Genomic DNA, 13186 nt, shown 5'->3' on the forward strand with positions numbered 1-13186 from the left:
AAAATCTGTAGTTACTAGTTACAGTGTTCAAATATATTTGTATACAGACTCATGATCATTTTTCATCAAAAGATTGAAGAAACATCAGGAAACCATGGACCAAAGTTGCAGTCTGCTATCTTAGCAGTTAAAAAGTTGGAGAAACAACCTCGGAAACCAAAGTTAGAATCCTAGAAGAGGTGATACTGGAAGAACTCTTCCCTAAGTCTCGGATGGTAAGGTTATCCAATATGGTGGAAGGTAGATGGTACCGATTGAATTAATCGAGCAAAACACAAGCTGACCTGACCTGGATATCACAATTATACAACTACGCCTCAGTACCTAACAATAACTTGCAAAGAGATACATGCAATAGTGTTTAAAGCCTAAACTAAGATTAGACATGAACACGCAATTGAATGATATAGAATTGCTAATGATTGAAACCCATATGGATTTGACACTTCACTCGGGAAGGAAACAAAGAGAACAACTTTCCTTTAAACGATGTTTTTCATGACCATCTATTGTTCATATTAATTAACTAGCAAACCGCTCGATAACTTCTCAGGGTAAATAAAAAGATTCAGAAAAATGAAAGTAGAAAACAAAAAGAAATACCTCGCCAAGCAAACTTTGGAAAATTATAGCGTGAAGAAGAGAAAGACTAACTTTAACTGAGTTTAACCCACCAAATTTAAGTAGACTTTCCGTGCCCCATTTAGCGTCTTTCTACTTTTATTCTACTCCATAGATTTTATTTTTTTTAAAATCTGTGCTTTTTTTTTTCTATTATTTTGTAGTATTCTACTTTATTTATTTTTTTGAATTTTTTATATTCTTAATTAGTCCCCATTTAATTATATTGCTTTGAAGATCACCAAAAATCTTTAAAATTTTGTAAGGATTTAGTCATTTTTTGACTTATCTTATTTATTTAAAACATTTTTTGACCTCAATTTCAAATTTAATAACAATTTATCATTTTTATTTAAAAAAAATTCTTCAAGTTAATACGTTAAAAAGGAGTTTTGGTAGAAAGAAAATGAACAAAACGTAAGAAGAAAAGGCTAAATTAAAAAGAATATACCTAAAAAACAAAAACCAATTAATAAAAGAAATAGGATATATAGAGCAAAAATAAGAAAATAAAAAAGTAAGAAGAAGAATAATAAAGATCCAGCCCATAAATAAAGCCCATCTCAGCCGCTACTACGGGAAAAGCCAAGCAAAAACGAAGATATTTTTTTTTGCAAAATGCAAGAGTCGAACTTAGGTCTCAACTGTCATTATTCAAATTTCCACTATTAAAATGGATGGATATATTTTGTACATACCTTCACTTGAAATATATATGATTTTCTCTTTTCTTTCTCTTTTATACATAGACAATACTTTTTTAAACAAAAGAAAAAAAAAGTGAGGAAGACTTTGCACAAATTGGAGCTAGTCTTGTATCATTTCAATTTCAAAATTTGTAAATAAATCATATGAGAGATCTTCTTCTAGCCTATACCATCCCTTCTAAATATTAGACCAATCGATTTCTTATGATTATTAAATATTAGACTATCAATAAAGAAGCTATTGAATTAAAATTGATGTAATAAGTAAGCAAAACAACTATTAAGAAAAGGAATTAATTGATATTGTAGAAAAGTCCTCCTCACTCTCCTTTTCCTTGCAAAAGTATTATCTATGTACGAAAAGAGAAAATTATACATCTATCTATATCTATATATTATCATAAAAGCATGAACTCCTAACTTAAATTACTATTATATCCCTCCCCACCTTAGGTTGTGACTTTTTCAATAAGTTGTGACTTTTCCGATAAGTTGTGACTTTTTTCAAAGGGTTGTGATTTTTTGATGAGTTGTGACTTTTCCAAAGAGTTGTGACTTTTTCAATAAGTTGTGCCTTTTCCAAAGGGTTGTGACTTCTCGAAAAGATCGTGACTTCTCGAAAAGGTTATGACTTTTCAGATAAGACACAACAAAAACACTTGTCCATACTACCCTTTGTTAACTATAAATAGAGGGGCTTCCTCTCATTTTTCAACCATAATTTTTTTAATCTTCTACTCTTCTTCTTCTTGATTTTAAAAATTTTGGTGTGATTTATTGTCGTTGAGTGAGTTCGAAGTTAAGCTGATTATGAGGTACCACTATTCTGATGAAGTAAATCATTTTATCCTAAGAAGGTATATTCTATACCACGGTACATTATCCACCTTAAAGAAGACGGAAACAACATCTTGATATGTATGTGGATAGAAGGAGGAGACTATAGTTTTTTTAAAAATAAGACACAAACTTTAAGATAGATACATTTACAAACATAATCAATGTTACTTATGTTTACCTATAAACTATATGTCATTGAAATATTAAAAAATAAAGGAAGTGTCACACTGAGTATAAGATATATATGAGAACTACATAAGAAAAATGTTGTAACATCCGGTAATTTGAAATATCTATGAAGAGACTTAAAATCGGAAATAGTCATTTTTGGAAGGAATTCAAAAATCTGGAAAATTTGGCCAAGTGTGGAAATCAGTGAGTTTTTGGCCAAATTTGAGCAGTCGTAACTCCTAGATCAGGATGAGTTAGGAGTAGTTCCAGTTATGGGTGTGAAGCTTGTGGAATGATCTTTCCAACGCCTCTGAGTTTGCTCGATTCCGAGTTTGTATGAGCGAGTTATGGCCATTGAAAGTTGGGCAGTTGGAAGGGAATCCGTCCGGAAATTTTAAGGGCATTTTGGTCTTTTCCCTAGCCATTTCTTTTGGGATTATATTGTGTGTTAGGCTGATTTTGGATCATTTTTATCCCATTTTAAAAGAGAAAGAGTTAGGGTTCTTGAGAGTGAAGAAGAGAAGAAGAAGAGAAGAAGAGGAGAAGAATAGGAGAAAGAGAAGATCAAGCAAAGATTCGTCCAGATCATCGTGGATTTTCGTCGAGGGTGATCCCTATCAAGGTATGTGAGTTCTTAGTGTGGGTTGATCCTTTCCCCCACACACCCAACTCATTGTTATTGAGAAAAGATTGGATATGTTGTTGAAGTTGTTGGGTTGTGTTGTTGATGTTGTTGATTGTGTTGTTGAAGTTATTGTTGGTTGTGGGACATGATTTGGTTGTGTATTTGAGTTGTAATCTATTGTATGTTGAGAGATTGATGATCCTTAGTGTTTGGGGTTGAATCCATTGAAGTAAGGGTGGTTTAGAGTTGGCAAAACAAGGGAGAAAAGTCGAGTTTTCTGGGTTAGGGGTTGGCGCGTCGCGCCTGCCAGCGCGCCCCAAGAGGAGCTCTGAAGCCCAGCCCTTGGGGCGGCGCGCCTCTCAGAGCGCCAGCAGGTGCCTTCTGAGCTTCGAGGGCTGGCGCTCCGCGCCTTGCAGAGCGCCAAGGACGCCATGTTCTCCCTTTTTTTCCACACTTTCTCATGCATGTTCCTAGGTATTATACCTATGTTTCCTAGTTGTTTCCAACACTCTAATGTACATTTAAACCTCCCGAACTCATCTATAAACATGCGATCATATGTCTTGAATCCATAATCCAATTCAAGGCGAGTTAATATCAAAGTTAAGGGAAGTTAGAGTCAAGTCAAGCAAGGTTTAAGAGTAAGTTCAAGTAAGTTTTTTTAAAGTTATTCAAGAGTCTTTATTGAATGTTTTAACTTCATTTAAGGCTCAAGTTTCCAGTCAAGTTAAGTCAAGAGTTTCAAGTTGAGTAAAGAGTTTAAAGTTGAGTTCATTTCTCAAAGTTATTAGGGAACTATGTATTCCCAAAGAAGTTTTAAAGAAATGTTTGTACATTTAAACAAGATTGGAAACTGAGATTTCCAAAGAGCCTTCGGACTAGTTTTTGAGTAATTATCTCATATCAGCAGGAAGAAATATGTTTTAAAAACATAAGAGCCAGTACATTTTTTGGAGTAGTATCGAGCACCGAATTGGGGGAGCGTTCAAAGAACCCATAGCCCCCATAGAACCATGTTAGCCACCATGGGTAGGAAAGGATCATACTTTTTAGGTGAATCTTTTTTTCCAGATAGACTAGTGGATCCATTAGGCAGTTCAGGTCTTATACCTTTGGCCGGGTATAAGATGCTCTGGCAGCGTGAGGTCGTTCGTTGTATCATCACTATAGCTCTCATGTGATGGTTGTCGGTTAGAGAAACTCCCACAGCAGTTATTGTATTTTCATACACAGAAATTATTGTATTTTTATATACATCAGTTCATTGTATTTCTATATACATCTCAGGCTTATGGTATCTTTGTATACACACAGAGTTTATAGCATGTTTTAAACGGTCTTTATTTATATCGCACTTGTTTTAAATTGCCTTATATTGAAAGAAGTCAGTCAGGTTGAGTTGAGTTGAGCAAGGTAAACTTTTCAGTTTCTTCCAGATTTCCTTCTAGTCTTTGTTGCTTAGTTTCCAGCTCGCATACTCATACATTCCATGTACTGATGCCAGTTGGCCTGCATCCTATGACGATGTAGATACAGGTACCCCAGATCAGCATCCTGCACGTCGTTGATCCAGCTGAGCACTCCAGAGTCAGTGGTGAGCCTCCTTGCATTCCAGAGGACTCAATTATTTTGTGTACTTAGTTTTGTTCTACTAGGATGTTGCGGGGTCTGTCCCAACATCCATCTCAGTATTTTAGAGGCTTCATAGACAGACAATCAGTTAGTTTGAGTCTCTCTTTTGTGTATATATGTAAATATTCTATTTTGAGACTCGAGTTACCCTTTTGGGCCAGATCTTTATCAATTAAGTTGTTTATGTCTTTGCATGGCATTGAGTTATTCTGGTGAGTTAGGTTTCCGCTGAGTCAAGAAAGCCAGGCCAAGGATTCGCCTGGGGCCAGCAATGGTCTCCGGGTGCCGGTCCCGCCCAGGGTGTAGCCTCGGGGTGTGACAAATGTTATATCAATTCAATAGATTGTGTATAGCTACAAACAATTATCCTTTCCTAAATTTAGTCACTTATTACTTATATGTTTTAGCATCATCTATATTATGTTCTGTTTGTAGATTCTATTATATATTTATTCTTTTATATTTGGTCAATTTTATTTGCTTTTGTTTGTTTTATCCTTTTCACCCCAAGTCCTCAATATATATTGCATGGAATACTACTATACCCATCATAATGATTATTTTTAGAGTCGAAAAGTCAGAAAACTCTAATGTTATTTTTTTTATGATGGTTACAAACTTTGTGGTGACTAGGTGGACAAAAGATGCACACTATATATATTTTTACATCGTATCATTTTATTTTGATATTATTCTATAACTTCAAAAGGAAATTCTCTTGCAATCTATGAATTACCTTTAATGTACCATACTTTATGTTATTCTTTAGAAATACACTAATAATTTAAATTTATGAATAAATGTGATTGCATGTTTGGAGCTACAAGCCTTAAAGGAAAAAAGTATATTCAAGGTTTTAATATGTATCTATCTAGCTATTTATTTGTCTTAAACTAAAGTAATGAAAAACTAAATAAATACTATCAAATTGAATGCCCACGTAAAGTTTAAAGAGATTATATAGTTTTACTCTTCAATCAAATTCCTTCTTTTGGGATGTATGCTCCAAATTGTGAGGGTATTTTTCACTAAAGGTAGTGATCATAATAAATTGTGTGACACCCCCAAAAAGAAAATTAAGAAGACAATTGAACAACTTCAACAATTGACTTTTGGAACACAAAATCTCTTCCTTTATTGAAACATAGTGTTGAATAATACTCATGTAATTTTTAAAAATTAAATATTCATTGATATGCGGTACCTTGAAAGTTGGATTACAATTTTGCCCCGTAGTATATCACAATTATTTTCATAATTTAACTTCTAACAATAATGTTTAATTACATTTCAAAAAATATTTAATTTGTAATAACTTAATAAAGCCTATTCAAATTCTTGATGTTACTTCTATCTTCTCTTATGTTAGAACAGTTGTATATAGAGTTTTTCAGTTTTCAATAATTATTAAAAAGTTAATGTTGGTTCGTTTTTTCCTATTCATGAATACATAGATTCAAGTCACCTTAATGAGACATTTTTATCCATATCTAAACACTACCTTTTTAAAATATCTACCAAATAATACATTTATCTTTTAATAAATAAATCAATAAATTGAGAAAAAATTAACATGAAGTTCATGAATCTATCGAGCCATTAGTGTACAATTATATGAGTTTATCCCATTATTTACATTTATTGCTTTTTTTAATTTTTATCGGTTAAAAAACTTTTCATGTAATTTATTAAGTTTTATATAATATGCATAACACTTCTGGATAAAGCATAAGATGTAGTTCCAATTGATTCACACAGTAGTTCAGGTAAGTATATTGTTATTCGAATTATTTCATATAATTGAAATTTAGATTCTTTAACTTGTCTGATATATACATACTAATATAAATATTAAAATTTATCTAGCCAACTGTAGATTTAATACAACAATACAATTAAGTAATAGTTTTGATATTTTGTCAAGAATGCATTTTATGGTAATTTCTGGTGATGTTTATTAGTAAAGTTGTTGTGTCTTTATGCTATTAAGCTTTAATTTGGGTTACACTTGAATGTGTAATTTCATGAATTACTATAAATAATTTTTGTTATATATGACGATATATTGTAAATGAACTTATATTTTAGAGGTTTAATTCATACTTTGAAGTTCATTGTCTAATGTGATGCTGCATCGCATGAAACATGTTGATTTAATAGCTTGTCATGTTACATTTGATATTATATATACACATTTTAACTAATTATTTCTATTAAATTTGATTATGAAAGGACTCTGAAGTTTAATTCAGACAAAAGGTAACCTATCCCTTTCAAAGTTCATATAACTCATCACACATTTATTCTAATATTATTTTAATAAATTATTACTTAGCCTGGAATACACGTGCAACGCACGTGTTCGAAAACTAGTATTATTATAAGTGCGAAGATCTTAACTTCAAAGTTGGATTACGATTTTACCCCTTCACTAAATTTAAATATTATTAAAAAAATTTAAATAATAATTTTATGGTATTAATTCATTATATTTTCAGGTAGAATTAATTCACAGAATATTTAATTTGTTTTCATTCTAAAATGGAGTTTGATAGATAAAGTGTTTCGTAACAACAAAAGGTAGTAAATTATATCCTTTAAAAACTGAAATATCCTTTAGCATTAAAGAACAAAAATGTCCTTTGAATAACCATACATCTTAATGGCACACATATATAGATTTTAGTCAGAAACTTTACATATCCAACTTTAACCAATCGAATTCTCATAGATGTTATGTATATCATCAATTTTTATATGACTTTTATGATTCCTGACTTATTATATACATACCAATTTTTAAAAAAATCACTTATATTAATGCATACACTTAGTTATTCCGATGTATAATTGTTGATGGATGATTATTGGTGGATGTAATTACATTGCTCATCACGGTCACTTTATGTTAATGCATACACTTAGTTATTCTAATGTATAATTGTTGATGGATGTAATTGCTCATCACATATGCAATAAAAAAGAGGTAAATCTATTTATGCTTTGTTATTTTACACTGGAACTGTTTCTCTCTTTAATTTTTGTTATTTAAAAGTTGTAGAATCCATTAGCTATTTTATTGTTTTTAGTCTACTCTATTTCATCTTATTTTTGAATATTTGTGGGATGAACATAAAGTACATCTGAAGTCAGTGGCGAAGCCACATGTAGTGAAGGGGTGTCGACTGACACCCCTTCGTTGGAAAATTACATTAAATAGCTAGAATAAAAATATTTTTTTATGTATATATATTACATAGTGACACTCCTTGACTTCTACACGATTTTATTTCTTTATATTTTGACACCCCTTAGACAGAATTCTAGCTCCGCCACTGTCTGAAGTTGTATAATTTATTGTGATGCTATAATAATGTAATGGATATTGATTATATGAGATCTTCATAACTAATAACTAATGTGAAATTTACAATTTCTTAAAACTATTTGCTATGATTGTCAGATTGTCCATTTGATGTTAAGCTTTAATTTCGGTGTTACACTCCTTCTCTATTGATTACTTAATTTATGAATAACTATTGATACATATTTTAATTGTATTTAAATCATTTACAAATATTTATACTAAGTAGCGTGCAATACACTATATTTTCTATTCTGAAATTCAATTTTTTCAAATATATAGAAATCTTATAGTAATTACAAGGGACAAACGTGCAATGCACCTTCCCAAAAACTAGTAAATAAATAAGGATAGACATTTATATCATTATTTCTTTTGTGAATTAAAGAAGTTATTAATAATTTAATTATATGAGCACTTCAACCACCACCCTTCACCAACCAAAATTTATTACAAATACCTACCAAACTTTGATTATTATGCAAACAAACAGGACCACAAATATGAGATTTTTTCCAATTATTGGATCATGCTTTAGCAGTCAGCTCCCTATCTCTATGTCCAAATAGCCCACAAATTTCAGACTCCCAATTTTGATGTTGTTGCTCCATCATACTACTATGATTATTTTAAATTGAACTTGATATTGTTATTCGTAACAAACTCGTATTGTTAAAATTAGTTGATTTCTCTTATAATCTTAGTTCTTTCTTGCATTTGCAAAGGTGAAATGCTTACATGTACATTCCTGCTATTATTGTTCTATTTAAGAGCTAATCAAACTTGTATGAATTTTTTACTAAGAAAAATGTTGTTGATGTGGTCTCTATACACCAATTAATATTCTTACAGACTTTTCTTTTCTCCCTGGGCCAGCTATTATATGAAGCAATTCAAGTTGTTGATTTGTGATAATATGATCGTTTGACTAAATCATGAGAAATATGGAAAGTTGATTGAACATCCAAAGTAGTAGATTTTTCTTTGTTTAATTTGTGGTTCATTCATCCATCACATCCGTCGATAGATGATAAGTACGTTAATTAATTCATAGGTATGTATTGACGAAAGATTACAACTTTGAATATACATTTATGATCCACAACAATAAATTTGACTGATAAACTAATTTTGAGATTTTTTTTAAAAAAAATTCAGCCTGTTAATGAAAAGGGTAAATGTATACAATTTATAATTAGACACCGAGGGTATATATGCATTATTTGTTAGCCGATGGTGGTATATATGCATCACTTTTTAACGAGGAGTATATCTGCTCTAAATCGCAAAGTTGAGGGGTATATTTGCCATTTTGCCCTAAAATTAAATATAAGAAAAATAAATTAGAATTGTTATTTTTTTCACTTTCATTTGATGAAAAGGTATATGTGAGTAACTTTTATAACGGTATGAATATATGTGATCCACTTTTGTTATAGTAGAGATATATGTGAGCCACTTTTCTTTGTAATAAATATCTAGGACTTGGAATGTGGCATATTCGTCCACTAAGGTATCAAAAAAATTGTATTACAAGTGATAGGATTTTTCTGTTGTAGCTTTTATTTGAACTTTTCTTTGCATTGACTTGAGAATTTTTTCCAGTACTTTAATTCCTATGCATTGGCACTTCAGAGTACAAAAGAAATTTATGCGATTGAGTCATTGGAAAATTTATACAACAAGCTTGGAATAATGATCTAAGAAATATGAGAAGTAACCTTTTACGGGCGGTAAAGCAACATGATAGCCAAAAATTATTTTAGGGATAATACATATATTGGACCTTAAACTTGGCTTCAAATTTTAACTTTGACCTCCAACTTTCATAGTGCACAAACAGACACTTTAACTATCCAACCTTTTAATAAATAAACACGCGTGTCTTACCTGGCAAAACGCGTGATGTGCACGTTTTTTGCGAGAGTAGGAGTAATTTTTGAGGCCTACAACAGTAAAAAAAAAATGCTGAAATGACAACTCTACCCTTAATTAATTTATTTTTTTTAGTTCTAAAATGGACGTGTAAAGTATTTAATTAGTTGGCAGCCATTGAGTGGCTCACTAATACACGTGGCAGCGTTTGCAATTCACGCTCTTGGCTCCAAAAATCGCGTGTTTATTTATTAAAAGGTTGGATAGTTAAAGTGTTTGTTTGTGCACTATGAAAGTTGGAGGTCAAAGTTAAAATTTGAAGCCAAGTTTAAGGTCCAAAATATGTATTATGCCATTATTTTATACTGTCAATGTATATAGGGATAATACATATATTGGACCTTAAACTTGGCTTCAAATTTTAACTTTGACCTCCAACTTTCATAGTGCACAAACAGACACTTTAACTATCCAACCTTTTAATAAATAAACACGCGTGTCTTACCTGGCAAAACGCGTGATGTGCACGTTTTTTGCGCGAGTAGGAGTAATTTTTGAGGCCTACAACAGTAAAAAAAAAATGTTGAAATGACAACTCTACCCTTGATTAATTTTATTTTTTTTTAGTTCTAAAATGGACGTGTAAAGTATTTAATTAGTTGGCAGCCATTGAGTGGCTCACTAATACACGTGGCAGCGTTTGCATTTCACGCTCTTGGCTCCAAAAATCGCGTGTTTATTTATTAAAAGGTTGGATAGTTAAAGTGCTTGTTTGAGCACTATGAAAGTTGGAGGTCAAAGTTAAAATTTGAAGCCAAGTTTAAGGTCCAAAATATGTATTATGCCATGTATATAATTTGAATTCCTTTTATATTCATAGAAAATTGATGTCCAGTGGAATTATTTTTAAAATATTATAACACACTATAACATGGGCAAATCCTAAATAACATCAAACTTTTACTGTTTCTATATCAACTATAGATTTTAATAGTTTTTTTCATTGTGAATCCTTTCCTTTTAAGTCAAGGTCTACACACCAAGAAATCAATCAAAAATTTGAAGGATTTTCTTTGCTTAATTTGTGCTATATATACCTCATCTAAATTATTGAATAGAGGAACAAAGAAAAGATTTTTGATTTCTTATCTACCAACTTAATTAGTTTTGAACATTTTAGTGCAGAAATGGGTTACGTAAAACTTGTTTTTTTAATGCTATTTTCCTTACTCTGTCAACTTGCTTTCTGCTCATCCTTATCTCATTTGTGCCCCAAAGATCAAGCTCTTGCTCTTCTACAATTCTAGCACATGTTTACTATAGATGATTATTCGACATTACAATCATGGAACAAGAGCATAGATTGCTGCTCGTGGGATGGAGTTCTTTGTAACGAGGCGACGGGACAAGTGATTGAGCTTAACCTCACTAGATGCGGACTTCAAGGCAAGTTTCATTACAACAGTAGCCTCTTTAAACTCTCCAATCTTAAAAGGCTCGATTTGTCTGATAACCATTTTTCCGAATCGCTCATTTCACCTAAATTTGGTGAGCTTTCTAGTTTGACACATCTTGATCTATCGTATTCAAATTTTACAGGTCTAATCCCAGTAGAAATCTCTCGTCTTTCTAAATTACACGTTCTTCGTATCCAGAGTTATTTGGATGGTCTTAGATTCGGACCTCACAATTTTGAACTGCTCCTTAAGAACTTGACCTGATTAAGAGAGCTCCACCTTAGCTTTGTGAACATCTCTTCCACCATTCCTCTGAAATTCTCTTCTTATTTAACAAATCTACGACTTTCAGACACGCAGATATACGGGATATTGCCTGAAACTGTTTTTCACCTTTCCAACTTAGAATCTCTTGATTTATCATTCAATCCCCAGCTCACTGTTAGGTTTCCCACAACCAAATGGAATAGCAGTACATCACTCATGGAGTTATATCTTAGTAATGTGAATGCTACTGGTAGGATACCTGAATCATTTGGTCATCTAACTTCACTGCGTAAATTAGATTTGTTTTCTTGTAATCTCTCGGGGTCTATTCCTAAACCTCTATGGAATCTCACCAATATAGAGACTTTGGTTCTTGCTTATAACCATCTTGAAAGACCAATTTCCAATTTCTTTAGATTTGGAAAGCTCAAGTCGTTATCAATAGGAAATAACAACTTTAATGGCCAACTTGAGTTCTTATCCTTAAACACATGCACGCAACTTGTTGAGCTAGATTTTTCATTTAATTCCCTAATAACAGGTTCAATTCCTTCTAATGTAAGTGGGTATGCAAAACCTACAAAGTCTCAACTTGTCATCAAACCACTTAAATGGGACTATACCTTCCTGGACATTCTCCCTCCCTTCACTATATTTGTTAGACTTGAGTGATAACTGTTTAAGTGGAAAAATTCAGGAGTTCAAGTACCAATCATTGTTTGTTGTTTCTCTCAAACAAAATCAGCTGGAAGGTCCTATTCCAAAGTCATTCCTATACCAGCAAATCCTGCACTATCTTTTCCTTTCACAAAATAATCTCAGTGGACAGATCACATCAACCATCTGCAATCGAGTACTGATGGTGCTAGATTTGGGCAGCAATAGTTTGGAGGGAACAATCCCATTATGTTTGGGTGAGATAAGTATCCTTCGGATTTTGGATTTAAGCAACAATAGTCTTAGTGGGACATTAAATACAAATTTTAGTATAGGAAATTATCTTGGAGTCATTAAATTTGACAGGAATAAGCTAGAGGGGAAAGTCCCGCAATCTTTTATCAATTGCAAATATTTGAAAGTTCTCGACTTAGGTAACAATGAATTGAATGACACATTTCCTGAATGGTTGGGAGCCCTACCTGAGTTGCAGCTATTAAACTTGAGATCAAATAAGTTTTATGGCCCTATAAAAGATTCAAGGACTGACAACTTGTTTGCTCAAATTCGAATCATAGATCTCTCATCCAATGGATTTAGTGGAGATTTACCAGTGAGCCTTTTCGAGAATTTTGAAGCCATGAAAATAATTGGTGAGAAAAATGGAACCCGTGAGTATGTAGCAGATTATTATTCTAATTTTTACTCAAATTCCTTTATAGTGACAACAAAAGGACTGGAGCTTCAATTTCCTCGAGTTTTGACTACAAACATAATCATAAATCTCTCTAACAACAAATTTGAAGGTCATATCCCAAGCATTATTGGAGATCTCATTGGTCTTCGTACGTTAAACTTATCTCATAATTGCTTGGAAGGTATTATACCAGCATCGCTGCACCAATTATCTGTACTTGAATCATTGGATCTCTCATCCAACGAAATCGGCGGAGAAATTCCACAACAGCTT

At 32.2% G+C, this 13186-nt stretch overlaps 2 protein-coding genes and 1 pseudogene across 2 annotated transcripts in view; 2 read left to right on the plus strand and 1 right to left on the minus strand.

Annotated features, from left to right (window-relative positions):
- The window catches only part of LOC125853235 (receptor-like protein Cf-9), a 333480-nt gene that overhangs the window by 242555 nt on the left and 77739 nt on the right, over positions 1-13186 (minus strand). The window lies entirely within an intron of this gene.
- The window catches only part of LOC125859768 (putative pentatricopeptide repeat-containing protein At1g10330), a 157580-nt pseudogene that overhangs the window by 95283 nt on the left and 49111 nt on the right, over positions 1-13186 (plus strand).
- The window catches only part of LOC125859796 (receptor-like protein Cf-9 homolog), an 11432-nt gene continuing 10021 nt past the window's right edge, over positions 11776-13186 (plus strand). The window contains exons 1-2 of the mRNA XM_049539619.1: positions 11776-12117; positions 12257-13094. Of these exons, the coding sequence (XP_049395576.1) occupies positions 11776-12117; positions 12257-13094 (1180 nt within the window). The remainder of the gene's footprint in view (positions 12118-12256; positions 13095-13186) is intronic.

The sequence above is a fragment of the Solanum stenotomum genome, chromosome 1, assembly GCF_019186545.1.
Source record: "Solanum stenotomum isolate F172 chromosome 1, ASM1918654v1, whole genome shotgun sequence".
Taxonomy (NCBI): Eukaryota; Viridiplantae; Streptophyta; class Magnoliopsida; order Solanales; family Solanaceae; genus Solanum; species Solanum stenotomum.